Below are 19248 nucleotides of genomic sequence, written 5' to 3'. Positions count from 1 at the left end.
ATTTAAAAGTAAGAATATATGGATTTTAAAATATTCTAAATTTGAATCCCTCTGGAACAATGACAGGGTACTGTTTCATTTTTCTCTATGAAGTTATATGTAGCTTTTTAAGTAAAGCCATCTTTATGAAGTTGATACATAATATGTTAGGTCAGTAAAACCTAGCTTCACAGCATCTAAGTCCATGAACTTGCACTTTTGTAGGCAGTTTATCAAAAGAAGAGTGAAATATTTTGGCCTTCTGTGAGAAATATCAGGCATTATAGTTTAATTTGCTTGGCTGGCCATCCTTAGCAGCATCAGAGTGCTTCTTGATTACATAAAGGATGTTTGAAAATCTCCTTTGTATGACACTGGGAGAACTTATGAGAAAAGTTTTGCAAAAAACCTCACTTAGGGCTAAATGTACCTTGTGTATGTGACCAAGATCAAGAGTAAAGTGATGCTGGAGGAAGAAGTAAAGGATCTGAAATGGTATATATTGGCAATTGTTGCAGATGTTAAAATTTTTCCGTAGTAACTCAATTATCTGGAGAACATGTATAGAAAAGGTCATGTGAGGCAACTGACCCATTGATAAAGGAGAACATTTATGAGGTGACACATTTATATCTATCTAATCTCTAAGAATAGAAAGTTTCAAGGAACTATGTTCTACACTTCATTATGGAACTGGTATTATGTTTATGTTGGATCCTATCAGAATGAGAGAGATCTCTGCCGTTGAATGTTAGTGATTATTTTGCTATCCATTTAGAGGTTGAAAGCATGACTTTGGAACTTGAGACAACTAAGTTGTAGTAAACCATTATCTTGACCCTTTACCTCTTGGAGTAGCACTGACTGACTGAGCAGGGTCCTTGGGAGAACAGAAATTACTCAGATGACAATGCCTCTTGCAATAGAAGGATCGTTTACCCTAAGGTTTGGTGTGAAACTATGAAAGTCTTAAGTGGCAGATTATTCAGGACAAAATTTCATTAGAAACACCTGGGCTGTGATTTAATTGAGAATGATTGCTTATTAGCAGGATGAGATATCCTGTGGACTTTGCCTCTTTAGAGGGGGAAGATTTGCAGTTCACTTGAATGTTATAGGTCTTTAGAGAATATTAAACCCATTTAGTTGATCTAGGATTGATAACAGGAATTTAGGAACCACATCACTAGTCCATTGCCTTACCAGCCCAATATCAGAAGTCCAATACTAGTACCTTGCTTGCTTCTTTAGAATATGTAATTCCTAGGAATCAAAGGTCTTGTGAAATGAATAAATTCCACTGAATATTTTTCAAAAGAGGATAGATCTTTACTGAGAGAGATCCTATTACAGAAAGTACTATTATTGTACTTTTCTTCCTTAAAACAATTTTTTTTTTAATGGTAGAATAAATTGTTGTATCCAGTACTTTCACCTTCCTCTTGATCAGGAGATCACTTTGTAAAGTCAGGTTTTGAGGTTGTGGCCAAAATGATGCCTGAGCCATGGTGATGAGAGTTTGGAGAGAGGATCTGGTGGGAAGGACTCATAGGGTTTAGATCTGGAAGGGACCTTAGAGAAGGGGAAAAGAACAGAGCTGAAAGGATCTCCTCAGTGGGGTCATCTTCTACTAGGCAAATCTCTCAGCTCATGCTTATCTGATCTTGTAAAATTAATTATACCTTCCACCTTAGTCATGCATGGTTAAAATTAAATATTTGGCTTTACCTGTAAGAGCCTATCATATGGCTTTAAGCCACCTAGGTCTCCTGGTCCAGTTGGGCGAATATTTTTAACATACACTCCTTTTTCCAGCAGTCCATCTGATACGCTGAATCCAAAGTCTTCCATGTCACAATCCTTGTACAAGGTTACCTGTAAAAATGTTATATGGTTGAACATCTCCTAGAACAAGTCTCTGCTTCTGAAGTTTCAAGAACACAAAGAAATGTCTTTAAATTATTTTTAATAATGTTAAGTACTACTGAGACAGCCCTTTCTTATTCAGAGAATACCCCACTATGGAGTTTGGAGTTTGGGGTTTGAGGTTTGGGATTCTTGGCATTTTTCAAACCATCCAGATTTAAGAAAAAGGGCACCAAAAATTCTGTTCCCTGAGGTTAGCTGTCTCCAACTTCAAATTTCAGTCACTTGTTTAACGTATTGATTTTTTTATTCTTACTTATTATTATTATTATTATTATTATTATTATTATTCTTTATGCCAAACTTGTTTTATTTTTAAGTATTTTACCTGCCAGCAAAATTAGTGATGCATATAGAAGGAATAGAAATCGTATACAAACCATTAGCATTCAGCAAAGTAGGTTCAAATAGATTCCTGTCAAAGGAGTTTTTAAGATAGATCATATTGAAGCCTTACTTTTAGTGCAAGATACTGCTCTTAAAACTGAGCATCTTTTTCTAGGTGATGACATTAAAAAACAACAACAAGAACAACCCAAAACTTTATTGCTTCCCTATGCCTTTTGTGGTATTAGCTAATAATTATAATACAAACCTTATTCCATACTTATTTCTCTTATTCTGTGAGATTAAGTCAAAACATTCTCTGACTTCTTTAGAAAGAGTGAAAGATAATCTTAGGATTGGGGGGAATTTCAATTTTCAAAAGTCATCCACAGGTGAACAGAGAGATGTATCCTTTTGTAGATAAATGAATGTTAATTTGTTCTATGCTTATATGTGCCTTCTGGTGGGGAAGCACTTCACTTTGTGAAGCAGTGCATTCCATTTTTGGAGAGATCTCTTCACTGGAAAAATCTACTATTTCCACCATTGGGGCTAACATTTTGCATTTCAAAGCCAAGTTAAACAGATCTAACTTCTCCATGTGACTGGGCATCCTATTTATGAGACATACAGTGAAACTCAACCCCATTCCAGCAAGCCTTCCTCCAAACCAAACATGTAAAGATTCTTTGAGCTCACTGAACCTTTCTTTGAATGCCCCTAATCTAATCAGTAAGGACAATGATCCAGTCTTCTCTACAAACTCCACCAGCACACCATTCCCACCTCCAAGTATGAATTCTCTCTGAAGGCAAAGGAGTGATGGATTGGAGGACCCCAAAATCCCTATCACCAGTTTCTGATAATTTCTTTCCATAGACCCAGTTTTGTGCAATAAAAATCCCTACTCTTAAGTGATTTAGAAAACGTGAATTTTGCTTTCAGTTCAGATAACTATTGCCTGTATGAGCCTGAATAAGTCATTTCATCAAGACTGTTTCCCTTTTTATAAAATGGGCATAATAGGCATGCATGTTGGTTATGTACTTCAACACTTAAGAATGCTACTAGACATAGTTCCTACTGGAATTCTCCTCTGCTGTGTTCAAATGGTTCTGTTCCCACTTAATGGCTTTGGTGACCAAATATGTCATTGAGTCATCCTTGTTGTCTATAGGAATGCCTTGGGTATGCCTAAGATATGCCTTGTTGAGTATAAGAAAATCTGTTCTCCAACTTTTTGTTTCTCCAAGGCGTGATTGTGAGCCATTCTTCCATTTAGCTGCAATGTGACTCTTCTAGTATTGTTTATGGCAAAAATGTTTCGATTGATGTGATTTTAGGAAGGGGACATGATTATAGTCCCATACTGGCCATTTAAAAAGTAATCTCAGATTCAGAGTACCAATTGAGTTGATATTTACTAAAAACTCACTCCCTAGCCCCAAACCCTTTTTCTTGCCACCTGAAAGTGTCACTCCAGAACTGGGGGGTGCCACATGGGACTGAGGCTCTCATGAGGTGTCTCTTCCCTCCCTCCCCCTCCCCCCAAAAAGTGTATCACCAATAACCTGCTTACTGGTGACATGCTTTTATATTGTCTGTTTACCAAAAACGCACTCAAAGCTTGGCTCACATGACGTTTAGGAATGCAAGGGGGCACCTTGACACCAAACTGAAGCAGTAGAGTAGAGGGACTTTGTGGGATCTCCACTAGTAATGACAATAACTCTGGGCTTTCCTTACAGCAACCCTGTGAGGCCTTGCTAGTCACTATTCATTTTACTAATGAATAAATGGAGGCTCAGGAAACTGAAGTGGCTTCTCCGTGGTCATACCCCTAGTAAATGGCAGACCCAGAATGTGAATTTGGGTCTCCTGGTTCCATCTCCATTGTAGTTAGTAACCTGCTCGACCTCTTTTGGCTCATCTTGAGTCTAATGTGTTAACATTTCAATGAAAGTTTTGGGGTGAAAGATGTACAAAGTGATTTCATTTAATAGTAACTCATCCATTTGGCCTGAGTTAGCGAGGCATTAATTTCTAACAACAGTGCCATAATTTCCTAGGAAAATGCTGATCCCATGTAACAAAATGAAGTGCCATTAAAAATGGTATAAAGAATCATTCATTAAATACTCAACAATCACTTATTTGGCTCCAGAGATCAATAGTTCATAAATGTGGGGACTACTGGTAATTACTGGATGATTGCTCTTTTTCTTGATTGTCTAATGACTTACCTATTATGTACATGGACTATAGTTTAAAATAATTTCTTAAGCTCTGTTTCTTATATATCTGCTACTCAAGATATTTTGCTGACTTTCCACTGTGGTTCACAAGAATACCAAATGTCACATGACAGCTATTAAAATACTTGAAGGCAGCTATGTTGGAGTCTCCTCCAACCTAATCATCCAAGCTAAACAGTCCATTAGTCTGCATTGGTTTTGGAGGGTGGGTGTGAGGCTTAGAGAAGAATAGAAAAATAGTACTTTTGGAGGTGGGGAGAAGGAAGTCTCACTTTGCCAGATAGATAATCTAGGCAGGCATAGAAAGCTGATTCATAAATCCACAGAATAAAGCAACCCAAGTGACACACCTACTGCATGAGAAACATTTTCCAAACTTTAAAATTCTATATAAATGTGAAATGCTGTTCTCTCCCATATCCCCTGCAAACTCAGGTCTAGTTTGTCAGTGTCCATCTTATAATTGATGCCCCAAACAAAACATAATACTTTAGAGATTATCAAATCAGGGTAGAAATAAACAAGGCCTTATCCCAATTCTTTTTTCTTGTTCTTATTCTAAAAGGACCAACTGATTGGTTAGAATATTTTTTCTAGGCTGGGGCCACCTTTATAAATCCCACTGTAGTACATTATATACTATACTTTTCTCTAGCCTTCCTGGAAACAAGCCATGAAGCAAAACTGCTTGCTTGCACTGTATTGTACTAAGTTTCAGATACCACTGTGTACACTAATGTACTTTGAGGGAAGGATCAAGACAACTGATTTAGTTTTCTGTTCTGACCACATACTTCTATGTATTCACTTGGTAATCTCAGCAACTTCTCTGGAATTAGTTATCATCTCTATGCTGTTTCTCATATCTGCTTTTATCTAGCTAACCTCTTTGCTAGGCATCTTAAACTCAACTTATTCAAAACTGAAGTCATTATCTTTCCCCCTAAACTCTTCTCCTTTCCAATTTTCTCCCTTATTGTTGATGATATCACTGTCCTCCCAAAGGTTGCAATGTAAGGTCAGCTTTGCTATCCCTACAATTCTCTTTCCAAGTCCACCCTCAGTTCTGCCACCAAAGTGATTTTCTGACCATGCCTCTCCATATTTATTAGACTGCAGTGGTTTCCTATCAAATACAAAATCTTCTGGTGTTCAAAGGCCTTTATAACCTAGTCAGCCTGTTCTCCTTGCTTTTAATGTATTCTATTCCTTCTCTCTTTAAGATCTACCTCCTACCCCTTTGATTCAGTAACATGCACTTCCTGCTGTTGCCATAAACAAGACACTTCATCTCCTAATTTTAGACACTTTTGTTGTTTCCCGTGTTTGGAATGCTCTGGATCCTCATATCTGCCTTAAATCCCAACTAAATTCCCACCTCTAAGTTAAACATATTTGCTTGTTGTCTCTTCTATTAGATTGTGATCTCCTTGAGGGCAGGGACTGCCTTTTCCTTTCTTTGTATCCCTAGGGTTTAGTTCAGTACCTGGTACATAGTAAGTGCTTAGTAAATGGTAATAACCATTTTTTGGAATGTGTACAGGTTTTCTGACTTGATCTTATGAGAGAGATTACATGTGCTTTCTGGAGAAATAGTAAATAAACAGCAGCAACCCAAGTGTTATAGATTCTTAGCCATGACAGTCTATCAGAAGCTGAATTGAGCCACGCTAATGCAGTAGACATAAGGAAGAAGTTGGAGCCATCTGTTCAGATAATAATGGTTTTCTTACACTCTTTTTATCACCTGTGCTCATTCATTTTAAGATACCACCTGGGTCATCTTCCGTTTTTATCAGACCAAGAAACTTTATAGTTTTGTGTGTCTTTCTATATTATCAAGGGCAATGGGGAAGGGAAGGGAAAAACCTAGAGTTATCTTTCCAGCTGCATTCTTCAAGCCCAAGAGGAAAAGCTTCCCTCCAAGGAACATCAGTTTCCATTGCATCCTGAATTCATTTACAAATATGGTAAAGTGGGACAAAGGAGGCAGCTGCAGCCTTGCAGGGGAGAGAGGCAGCCATGGTGAGGAAAGAAAAGGCCAGCTGCTTCACATACTGTTTCCTGCTGCTTTCTGGCAATGGTGAGAGGCAGAGCCCTTTTGAAATGAATGTTTAACAATTTCTCTGCTAGTGAATCAGTGGTAAGCTGGATTCTTGGCTACATGGAAAGTGCTGACTTTTCAATTTTGAGGAATGAAATGCAACATTACACATGTGCAAGATTGATGGTAAATTTAAAACAAACATATCCGAGGATCTCCAAACATAATGAGTGAAGTAATTATGACAGTGATCATACATAACATCTGAGATGATTCCTCTAATGCAAGGGTCCTTAACCTTGGGTTCATGAACTTCAAATAAGTATTTTAAATGAAAATTGCAATTGAATGGAGTTGTGTGTGTATATATAAATATATATATATATGTATGTATAATTAATATACATAGGTATATGTATAATAATATTATTTAGAGAAGGGATCCAGGACAAAAAGTTAAGAATTCCTTTTCTAGTGCTGAAGATTGGTCTTATCGAAAAATTGATAGCCTTGTTCCAATAAAACATAAGTCCAGTGTTGCCAGAAGGGATTCTGGGAGATACATGGTGGCATAACAAATGTATATATGGGGAGTGGGTTGGGTACACCTCTCCCAGGATGTGCTTTGTAGTTCCTGTATGTGTAATACACGCATTAAAAACAAAATCTCTAAACTGGTCAAAATAGAGGACAATAACTTATTTCCAAGTGATTTCCACGGAGCACAAATAACAATTTCAGAAAATAACTAAAAAGAATTGCAAATAATTAATTAGTTTTAGACAAGAAACTGAAGACCACAAGAGCATACATTGGATTTTCTTAACTGTTGCCAGTCGAAGGAAAAGAATGTAAATGAGAAATTAATTTGGGAGATCAACAGCTGTCTGTGAAGGTTGGGCCTGAGAATGGGATTTGGATTTCTGAACTATGGCTTATAAGAAGGAGATGATAGATTTGCCAAGTGCCTAACAAATGTTACCAATAATACTTAAAACCAAAAAGGATATCTATCATATGTGCATGATATAACTATATAAACAAGTCCTAATTAGTGTAGTGATCCCCCTGAAGTTTTCCCATTATTTAAATGTATATTGCATATTTCCATTGAGCTAAAAAAAATTATATTTTATATAATTTTTTAGAGTATGAATCTGAATTCTTGTAATCATTTTGGAGAGTATTCATTAGTTACATTAAGCAAAACTAGCTGTTACCCAAAGTAGATCTTATTTAGAGTAGCTGCAAAAATAGGAGAAGGGCAGCTGAGACAGGTATTCACATTGAATATGTGTGGTACGGTCCTATTAGAAAATTGTGAGAAAAACAAAAGCTTTGAATGAATGACGCATGGCTCATGAAGCTAAGGTCAGTAAAAAGTGAAACTTTTTTTTTTTTTAAACTATGTTGGGAAGAATTTGCTTAAGAAAATGAGATAATTGGCCAAATTTGTTTTTGTTTTCTGTGAAAGAGAAAATGCCCTTTAAATTAGATATGACACAACAGAAATAAGAAGTTGATACCCAGGATGATAAGGAGATGGCCAAAGAGTTAGCCATAGGGTAACAAAATTTAGCAGTTTCTATATTTAAAAGACCAAAGGACTTGCAATATGATATTCCAAAGGACAAAAGAGCTAGGATTACAACCAAGGATCACCTACTCAGAAAAACATAATCTTTTGGGAAGAAAATAGATATTCGGTGAAATAGTAGACTTTCAAGCATTTCTGATGAAACTAGAGCTATATGAAGATAAAATCTGACTTTCAAATACAAGATTCAAGAGAAGGATAAAAAGGTAAATAGGAAAGTAAAACCACAAGAATTTCAATAAGGTTAAATTTTTACATTCCTACATGGAAAAATTATACTTGTAACTTAAGAATTTGTTCATTATTAAAGGGCACTTAGAAGGAGCATGGTGGCAAAGGTGTGAACTATACACAAAGGTTGAGAGTCTGGTTCGAAGGTGTGAGTTATACACAATGGGAGGATCACCTAAAAAAATGAAATTATGGGTTAGAAAGAAAAATGAACTTTAAGGAGGAAAGGGAGAGGCAAAATAGGGTAAAATACCTGACATAAAAGAGGCAAGAAAGATTTTAAGCAGGGAATAATGCATACGTTTAGTTGGGTAGAGAAATCTATTTTGTAGAAAAGTAGGAAGGGAATGGGATTAAGAAAGGGGAAGGGTAGATTGGGGGAGATAAAAGTCAGAACCAAAACATTTGAAAATGAACTGGGTAAAGAGTAGGATAAATAAGGAGAAAATACAATGGAAGAAATACATTGTAATCATAACTGAAAAAAAAATTTATAGCAAGTTTCTGATAAAGACTGAAAGAGTACTGAGCCAAATTTGTAGAAATAAGGGCCATACCCCAATTGATAAATGATCAAAGGATAGAAAGGTAGTTTTTAGAAGTAATCCAAGCTATCTATAGCTATATGAAATATGCTCTCAATCACCATTGATTAGGGAAATGGAAATTAAAACAATTCTGAGCAACTATCACATCTATCATATTGTCTAATATGACAAAAAAGTAAAAAGTTGTTGGAAGGGATGTGGGAAAATTGAGACACTAATGCACTGTGGTCAAGTTATATAGTAATTCAACCATTCTATAAAGCAATTTGGAACTATGCCCAAAGGACTAAAAAATCATGCATACCCTTTAACCAACCAATGGTTCTATTGGCTCTGTATCCCAGAGAGCTTTTTAAAAAAGAAAAAGGACCTATATGTACAAAAATACTTAGAGCAGCTCCTTTAGTGATGGCAAAGAATTACACACTGAGAAGATTTCCATCAATTGGGAAATGGCTGAATCTGTTGTGGTATATTATTGTGATAGAATATTGTTGTACTATAAGAAATACAAACAGGATATTCTCAGAAAAACCTGGAGAGAAATAAAAGATTGTTTAGAACAGCCTCATGTCCACCTTGGGATTTCCTCTTTTTGTAAAGCTCAGTTTAGGTGCTGGCCAATTCCTGGACCAGTTATTTTAAGAGTAGAATCACAGATGTGTAGTTTTAGAGCTGGAAAGGAGCTCAGAGACTATGTATTTCAATTTTCCCTTCACTATAAAGAATAAGAAACTGAGTCCAGAGTATTTAAATGGCTTGTCTAAAGTAACACAGATAATAAGTATTAGAAACAGAATCTAAGTCCTCATTTTAGAGCTCACACTCATTTCACCATGGTTCTCCCCAGCCCTCATGAATATCAGTGTAATTGAATATAATTGTATAATTTTTATCTTTGTATCTCTTCTAACCTGCCCAACATTTAGAATAGCTGTCATACAAAGAAAATGAAATTCTTCCTGCCTTAAAGGAGTTTACATTGTTTTTTATAGGTTAGATAACTAAATTCCAAAGCAGTAAAATGACTGGCCCAAGAGCAAGAACAAATGACTTATAATTACAAATCTGTTTACATTGTATCATATCTATAGATAGGGTTTAAGCTTCTTCATTTGAACATTTGAGACAAGTGGTATTCAAAATATTCTAGCTCAATTTTCTTCACCAGTTTTAGGAATTTTTTTCCCCCCAAATGAGAAGTATAGCGTTCAACAGGAAAGAAAAAAAAAAAATCATTAGGAAAGCCAGAGCCTGTTGGAGGAAAAAAAGCATGATAAAACATGTGAATTTGTCTGCAATCGCATTTAAATGTGAATCCATCAGGCACACATAGGGAAGTTCATCCTTGAATGGAAGGGAGGGCTGGAAGTGGAGCTACTGATGTGTGTAACTGCCCTCATATATTCTTTTTTTAGCTTTCTAATCTCATGCTTTTATTTGAGAAATAAACTAGAAAAAAACAAATCTGGGTTTCTGTACTATTCTGGCTTAACTATAGACATTTTTACTTTTCTAAATCAGATAACTGGGAGACCTACAGTTTGAGTCATGCTGAAATCCTCTCTTTTCAAACTATCCAAATTGGCATCATTCTCAGATATCTAAAGAAGGCCATTTCTCTTGCCAAGCACAAATGCTCCAATAAATGCCCAGCCAATATCTTTTAATAATTTATAGTCAATTGAATTTTTTGTTATATATTATAATCGTGGAGTCATATAGTTGAATTTTAATTTGAATAAAATATGTTCATTTAATGCCACTAACAGGAAACATACTGACAATAAAAACTAGTTCATGCTTATCATTCAAACATAGCATACCAGGACTTCGTTAAAAGATAATTTAAAAAATATTTTACATAAAAGTAAAGGCAAACAAGTTTAATGTTATAGTAATTGGGAAAATTTTTATCTGAATTGTAGACTATTTTTAAAATGACATTTAGCATTGATATTATCAAGAATGTTCAGAAATCTGAGATCATGACTAAGAAAGTCTTGCCAAAGAAGAATTTGTAATGGGTCTGCCTTCATAGTAGATGAGAATCATTGATAACTATGCAGTAATGTTATATTGCTAATCCATTCAAAGTATACAATGATTTGTTATGTAAATATTCTTTTATTCAAATATTCTTTTAAAAAATAAATACTTTTTTGTTAACATTAATTTGTTTGTCAAAACTTCATTTAAAAAATAAAATCATACTTAAATTATCAAAAAATTCAAATATGGTGGTTTTGCTGAAATTGCCAAAGTAATTACTGTTGAGGCTTTTTTTTTTTTTTAATTTTTTCTGCTTAACTACTTGCATGGTCATTAATCACCAAGTGAAATTTCATTTTGCATACCTTTTCTCCCTCATTTTTTTGTTTGACCTTAATATGAAATTATATCCCCAAAGTTGGGAAAGATGGATTCCTGACATTCTCAGAATTTTAAATGTTCAAAGTTTCCTTCTGGAAATGATATTACAAATTCTGGTTGGGTTCTAGAGTACTGTTTCAATTCTAGAGTACTATTCAATTTAACACATATTTACTGATCATGATATTGTATGAGGAGCTTGTAGGAAATGGGACACAGAAACAGGATGCAAGGAACTTAAAATCTAGCTAGGCAATTAAAATAGACATAGGAAAGGCAGGAAGGAGGAGAAGTAGAAAGAAGAGATATTAGTAAAGAACCTAGGCTCAGGAGACCTAGACTTAAATTCTGACTCTGACACTAATTTTGTAGTTTTCAGATTCTTAATAATACTAAAATGTCATTTGCCTTCTAAAGTCTGTTTTCTAACTGTCTCTTTTTAAGGCTAGATTTTCTTTATATACTTCAACCAAAACAACACATAGTAATAGACTGAAAGCAGAACCAGATAAATGAAGTCATCTGTTTTCTATTAAGTTCATTAATGAACTTTGCAAAAATATGTAAAGTAAACATTAAAATTTTTAATATGGTAAAAAATGAACAGATATAGCCTAGATAAACAAAAGGTCTTTGCGATCTTCAGTAATTTTTAAGAGTGAAAAGTGGATCCTAAGATTTGAGAACCACTATTATAGTGGATGGCTTTCTCTTAGACAGTCACAACCATTCTGGAATCTATAAGAGGGAATGACACATATTCCCTGGGGAGTATTAAGCACATAAAGATTATTAGTTTAGTTTTCTGAATGTAGTTGGCCACAGAGTAAAATGTAATCTGTTCAAGGACAGGAACTATTTGTATCCTCAGGATCTACCATAGGACATATGTTAGCATAGACCTAGACTTATATAACATAGTATAGACAAAGTCATGGATTATGTCTTTAGAACTGAGGGAATCTTTAAAATAGATGTTAAAAAATAATAGCTAATATATAACTTGAAAATTTGCAAAGTACTTTACAAATATCTCATTTGATCCTCACAACTACCTTGGGAAGTAAGTGCCATTATTTTCCCTCCCATTCTACAGATGGGGAAACAGGCAACAGAAGTTAAAGGGCTTGGCCCATGGTTGGTTAGTGTTTGAGGCCAGATTTCATCTCCAGTCCCCCTGATTCCCACATCCAACACTATCTGCACCACCAATTGCATCAATTCAATGTTGAACTGAAACACAAACAAGTAGAGGAATTGATACCTTAGGCCTTTTCATTTCTAAAGCTTGGAGAAGGCTTCATAGGCTCTCACTTCCCTATGAGGGTTACAATGCAGGTGTCTCCAGGATAATCAGTCTCCTACAATGGATTTTGAATTAGAAGCACCAGTACTGAATTACAGTTGTGGTAGATATCATATCTGGCCTAAGCAAGTCCAGGTACAATCTAGTTCCCTCGGCCTCTGAATCCTCAGTTTTCAAAGAATAGGATTGTAAATCAGAATGAGATGAGAACTCAAATGGACCTTGAGGTCGGCATCCAACCTTCTCATTGTATAGTTGAGAAAACAGATCCCTAAAGAGGAAGTAATAAGGATTCAGAGCCTGTATTTGAACCTGCATCTTTCACCTCCAAATCCTTTACAATTTCTGCTATAACCTTCAACTCTATATTTCAGAATGAACAAATTTACAGTTTCTTGAGGGGAGGGACTCTTAAACTTTTTAGAGCTTGGCCACATAGCAAGTACTTAGTGATGAGCATACCCTTGCATGTAAGGCACATGACCAAATAAAGGGGGCTAGGAGGGAGAGGTTAGAAATTTCAAGGATGAACTTTACCTGCTTCACTAGTTTTCCCAGGGCCAGGTCCAGTACCAAGCAGAGGAGGAGGCTGGACTGTATTATTGGGGCATTAGTTCATTACAACAAACTAAAAGCTTATACATTAAAATCTAGAGAGATGGATGATGAAATACAGTTTTGTGTGTGACAGTGATCAGGGCACAATGGGGATGGAAGTAAACTGGGGCCTGGTGCTAGCAAAAGCAACTAAACAAAAAGGAGTGATTCCATCAAGCCATGGAAATAGAGGAGATTAAGCAGAATCACAGATTGTAGAACTGAAAAGGACCTTAGGGTTTACTGAGTTGGCACCCCCTCTTTTTACAGATAAGGAAACTGAGGCCCAAGTAAGTTAAGTGATTTGTCCAAAGTAACACACTTGGTAAAAGAGGATCTTTTGAATTAAAAGGCAGATATTCATGATTCTTCTATTTTCTATACAATTTAAGGTTTCCAAAATACTTTCTGCAAGCTTGGCAACGATGATACCTACTCTAAGCCAGGCACTGTGATAAGTAGTTTTCAAAAATTAGCTTGATGCTCATAACAACTCTGTGAGGTAGGTGTTATTATTCTCTTCATTTTACAATTTAAAAAAATGAGGCAGACAGATTAATTGACTTGCCCAGTAAATGTCTGAATTTAAATTCAGGTTTTCTTGATTACAGATTCAACACTACCCACTGTGCCACCTAGCTTCTTGATAATGAAGTATGGAAATAGGTTGAGAAAATATTTCTCCCATTTTACTAATGAGGAAGCCAAGGCTCATAGGATAAATGATGTACCACTGGTGACACAACTACTAAGTAATGGATCTGGGACTTGAACCCAGAAGTTCTGATTCCTAGTACACTGATCTGTTGCCTATGTAAATCAAAGTTGATACTGAAATTCTTTTTTAAGTATTCCTTACAATAGGGAAAATAAATAAAAGAGGCGATCAGGACATAGTTTCTCTACTGACAAACACAGAGAAAAGTGAAAATGTCACCATGCTAAACAATAAACAATAATAAATCCTAATAAGGGGTAAGAGATGAAATGGCACAGTGTGCTCAGGACTAGTCCAGTTGGAATTAAAAAAGAACTGAAACTAACATCTTGGAAAGAGAAGTAAATTAGATGAACTGAAGACACAGACTCCACACTGAGGATTTTTAGAAAGTTGGAAAAAAGGGAAGACAGATTAGATCAAAGAATTAGTGCAGCTGGGATCACATGCTCTTTATTTGCAAAAAAAAAAAAAAAAAGAATCCTTGTTAAGCTAGGGTGAAAAGAAAATTTAAAAAGCACAAAGGCCAGCAGATGCCAAGGTTTTAATGCACATTTATTCTCTGCTTTTCTCTAACTGGGAACATAGAAAATTCCACCAATCTCGATGAAATTCCTGGCACATAGTACTTAATAAATGTGTGTTGATTAACTGGACTCAAAGAAAGTGACCTATAAGAGAATCAGCTAAGAAATGGGGCATTTTTCTACCTATTTTATTATTCCAATGACTGATACCTGAACATCATATCTTCATACCTTCTTTTTCTTGTTTAATGGAAAAGTCTTGGTGTCTTATAGATGGGGAAACTGAAGTAGCTAGGTTAAGTGACTTAGTCGAGTTTTAATGTCTGAAACTGGATGTAAATTTAGATCTTCTTAAATCTAGGCCCAGTTCTATTTAGTGGCCTCAATTTGATGTTCAATTTGAACACATAATGCTGGAGTAACTAGGACTTTGACATTTTTCATTTTCAAAAATCTTGGAACTTCTGGGATACCCTATATGTCATTGATAAGGGAACTCAATTTTGCCTCCTCTCATTGCTTAGTGGATAGAAAATCAGCTCCAGCGGAGAGTAGAGAAGATCTGGGTTTGCAACTCTAATGATAAATGATGTTCTGACCCTGGTAAGACATTCTCCTCCTGCCCACTGAAAACTCTGATTATAAGGCAGAGAAAGGCTGTAGATTTATATTGGTAGAGGGAATTTGAGAATTTTCCACAGTAATAATGAAAGGACAGACACATATCTCCATCTGTCCCCAAAAGAAAAAATCCCTGTGGGATGTAGCTCGATGTCTTGCCCAGAACTGGCATTCCCCCACATATACTGAAGGAATTTGTTGATCACTCATTTCAGTCTTGTCAAACTCTTTGTAATCCCATTTGGAATATTCTTGGCGAAGATATTGGAGTATTTTACCAGTTCCTTCTCCAACTCATTTTACAAATGAGGAAACTAGGAAATGGGGTGAGTGACTTGCCCAGAATCACACAGCTAAGTCAATGTCTGAAGCCAGATTTTAAGTCAGGGAGAATCTTCTTGACTTTAGGCCTGGCATCCTATCCACTGTAGCACCTACGTTCCCTAGGAATCCCTAGCAATAGGGATTTGGTTAGAGAGGAAAAAGAGAAGGGATAAGAGGAAGGAGTGAGCATAGAACAAGATAACCATGGACAAGATGAGGGGAAAGAAAGTGGAGAATCACAGTACTGGGAAGGGACCTTCTAGGGTACCTCAAACTGGAGGATTTCTATGCAAGCAGCCTTCTAGCCTCAATGTGAAAGGGAGGCAGTCGATTCCACTTTTGTGAAATTCTGATAGTTAGGAAGCTTTTCCTAATATGAAGCTGAAAGCTGCCTTTCTACATTCTAGCCGTTGCCTTTTAGTTCTAACTTTTGGAGGCTAAAATAACTAGTATAATTCCTCTTCTGTACAATGGACTAGTATAAACTCTTTTCTGGACAATAGCCCTTCAGATACTAGGAGATCACTTCCCCACCTGAATCTCTTTATCCCAAGTCTTCCCTAAACTAAAACATTCCTAGTTCTTGTAATCAATGATCTTAGAATGCCATGGTTTTGAGTCACCTCACCCTTCTAATTATACTCCAATATGTCAGTGTTCTAAATATATGGATGTGGAAATGAATGTACTAATTCAGAGTCTTCTCAGGGTAGAATACAGCAGAACTATAATCTCTTTAATTCTGGATACTGTATTTTTAGGAAAATTTCCAGGATAACATGAATTGTTGTGGCTTCCATGTTGTATCCCAGACTGACAATAAAGTTGCAGTCCACTAATAGCCAGATACCTATTATAAGAGTTAATATTTAGTAACATTTCCCATCATCTTAAAGTTATGCAATTGATTTGTTTAGTCCAAGTTGTAGACTATATTTAGTCTTATTTAACCGAATACTAATAGGTATTTTTCTAACCCAGAGATCAGCACATTAAAGCCAGATGATCTTTGTTTTTTTGTTTTTTTTGTAGTGATGTGAGCTAAGAATGATTTTTACACTTAACAAAAAATAAAATTTTATTTATAAAGTTGAAAGCCATTCTTTTTTCACATACCCACTTGATCCAAGAGCTTCAATAGTTGCTGATCCTTGGTTTAACCCAATTAGATCTATTTGGTCCTGACTCCCTGTCTCCCATATTTGTTTCACTTATCATATGAATGTTCTATCCCATCTAGGCTCAAATTCAAGTCACTGATAAGAAGGTTGAAAAGAACAGAACTAAGGATGAATCTCTGAGAGTCCTTCAGGTAAATTAGTCAAAAAACATTTAGTAAGCACTTACTATGTATCAACCACTTTTTAAAAAGCTGGAGATAAAAGACAGATTGACAATGAATATGAGTGGTGATGACGGGGTATGAAACTGTGTTCCCTTTACTCTGTAAAATTATCACTCTAAAGCTGTGTTCCCGTTGATCTGTAAAGAAGGGAGATATGAGTCTTAGGCCCTCCTGGGAAGCATATCTCCCCAGACTCCAGAGAGCCTATGAGAGCATATCCTCCTGGCTGGGCCTTTTCTAAGGCAAATTACCCCATTGATACAGACCCTTTTCAGGAAATTCCAAATTCCACAAGCTTTCAAAAAGTGATTTCCTTTCCATTGGAGATCTAAGCCTGGGGACTTTGGCTTTCTTTTCAACCTAAACCTCAGAATTTCTATAAAGGATATTTCTGAATTTACTTCTTTGCAGTTCAAAAGTAGCATACTCTGCCTCTATGTTACAGCTACAAGGACCCTGCCCACTGAGAAGGCATTCCCTTTTCAGTACCAATCTCTATTTCCCCAATAGGACTTTGCCACTGAAGAAGTCAGTCTTTCTATCAAAGCTGACTTCTCATCCAACAATAAATTTCATATTTGCCACTTGAAACTCTTCGAGTTCATGAATTCTTTCATGAAAAACCTGCTTTTCCAACCAAAAGGGAATTTCCACAACTCTCTGACTGCCACTAGAATCCTATCAGATTCCATGATAAGGAATCAACCTGAAATTACTTTTAAGGTTAAATCATTCCATCACCCCCTCTTAAGAGATCTTTCTTCTGACCAATGGCAAAGATCTACAGACTTGGCTGGAGTTAGAAATACAATATGATTAAAATGAAGCAGTTATTTTGCTCTTAGAGATGGAATCCATGACCACACCCACCCAAGTGTGGTACTCTAGCTAAGTTAACCATTTTTTACTTAAAAAGTACTATGTGCAAAAGCCACTGATAATGTTAGCAGAGTAATAACCATTAAATATGGCTCCACAGCTTTGTTAGAAATCCTGATCTGGGGAAATCCTGGGCTTCATCATGAGGATCAATTAATGAATTCTAACAGTAAACATTCTCTGATGTTAGATGCACATACCCAGCAATGTGATAGAAGTGAAGCTGCCCTTTTTTCATTGAAAATTGTCTCAGGAAAAGTTAATTTACAATGACTGCTTGCTCTTCCTTTCATTCACTTCTAGTTTTTACCTTTTTGTTTTTTAAATACAGATATTTGGGTGAATTATGCAGACAATTAAAAAAAAAGATACTATGGGCAGTTTCAAGAACTTAGTATTATTATTAGATGGACTTCAGTCAGTCCATCTGAGCTGGGACAAAAATTGCTCAGGGCCATCATTTGCTTTTTAGGTTTATAATTTTTTTCTGGGATCAAATACAAAGAAAACTGAGGTGATCCAGGAAATGTATTAATTTCCATCATAGGAGATGTGGGGTATGAATAAAAAAGAACAAGTAATTGAATTATAGTCAGTCTATTGAAGATAGAATTAGCCTCCCACATCAGCCATTTTTCCCTCTAGATAGTCCAAATAAATCAATAATTAACACTTACTTTGTTGCTAAGTGGCCATGGAAAAGCATCATGATAGAGTGGTTAGAGAGGTGGCTTCAGAATTAGGAAGACATGAATTCAGGTACCACCTCTGAAACAAACTGATAGCGTAACTCAATTCTCAGGCAAAACCCCAAGACTTTAGGATGCAGGGAAGATGCCAACCTGTACTGATAGGAGGAATTCCTCACTTGGAAGTTGTCTGTACCAATGAAAGCACAGTCTACTCCATCTTTAATACCCAGCATTTTAAACAGTTATCCTCATTTTTGCTGAAAGATTTTCAAAGAGTAGGAAGGAGATTTTTCATATTGCTGGGATAGGAAGAATCTTTTCACCAAAAGAATTCCATAACTTAACTTTGGAGCAGATCTCAACTTTTTTATTATTATTATTATTTTGTTTTTAATCTATGGAGGGAAACATGATATAGGAGAAAAGATGGACACCACATCCTCAGGGCTCAGCACTGATGACACAGTAGAAGGGAGCAGAGTTCTGCCACACTTTTTTGGATTGTGATGAAAGCTGTTTGCTCTTTGAACATTGCTTTCTGTTTGCACCCCTTTATCAGTTAATGCCCAGGACATGTAGGGAAATCTCAAGGAATCACTGCAATAGAATATTCTGATGTCCAATGCAGACCTAATCTGGGAGTCCAAACAGAATAGTCATTCAAGGGGAATTAACGGCCATTAAATTTTAAGATCCTAAAAAGAAACACATTAACCCAGTGGCCTAGACCTCTAAAGCTTAAAATTAGACTTGTAAAGCAAACATCTCAGAAAGACTTTCCTCCTCCCCCACTGGTAATAAAAACTCTGAGGTAATGACTTCTACTGAGAGAGCAAGGCTGAAAAAGGCTGCTTTGATGCTACTTATTGGCTATTCTTAACCTAATCCTCAAAAAGCTGAATACTAATCTCCGGCCTGTTAGAGGACTATACTGTAGAAGAAGGTCTTGACTTTCAGTT

General features: G+C 36.0%; 1 protein-coding gene across 11 annotated transcripts in view; it reads right to left on the bottom strand.

Moving 5' to 3' along the window:
- The window catches only part of GRIP1 (glutamate receptor interacting protein 1), a 762478-nt gene that overhangs the window by 4025 nt on the left and 739205 nt on the right, over nt 1-19248 (bottom strand). For all 11 annotated transcript variants that reach the window (XM_074269703.1, XM_074269706.1, XM_074269700.1 and 8 more), the window contains one exon: nt 1708-1854. In XM_074269703.1, coding sequence (XP_074125804.1) covers nt 1708-1854 — 147 coding nt within the window. The remainder of the gene's footprint in view (nt 1-1707; nt 1855-19248) is intronic.

The sequence above is a fragment of the Sminthopsis crassicaudata genome, chromosome 5 (genome assembly GCF_048593235.1).
Source record: "Sminthopsis crassicaudata isolate SCR6 chromosome 5, ASM4859323v1, whole genome shotgun sequence".
Taxonomy (NCBI): domain Eukaryota; kingdom Metazoa; phylum Chordata; class Mammalia; order Dasyuromorphia; family Dasyuridae; genus Sminthopsis; species Sminthopsis crassicaudata.
The sequence above is the reverse complement of the archived record's forward strand: the minus strand, read 5'-3'. Positions and strand labels throughout refer to the sequence as shown.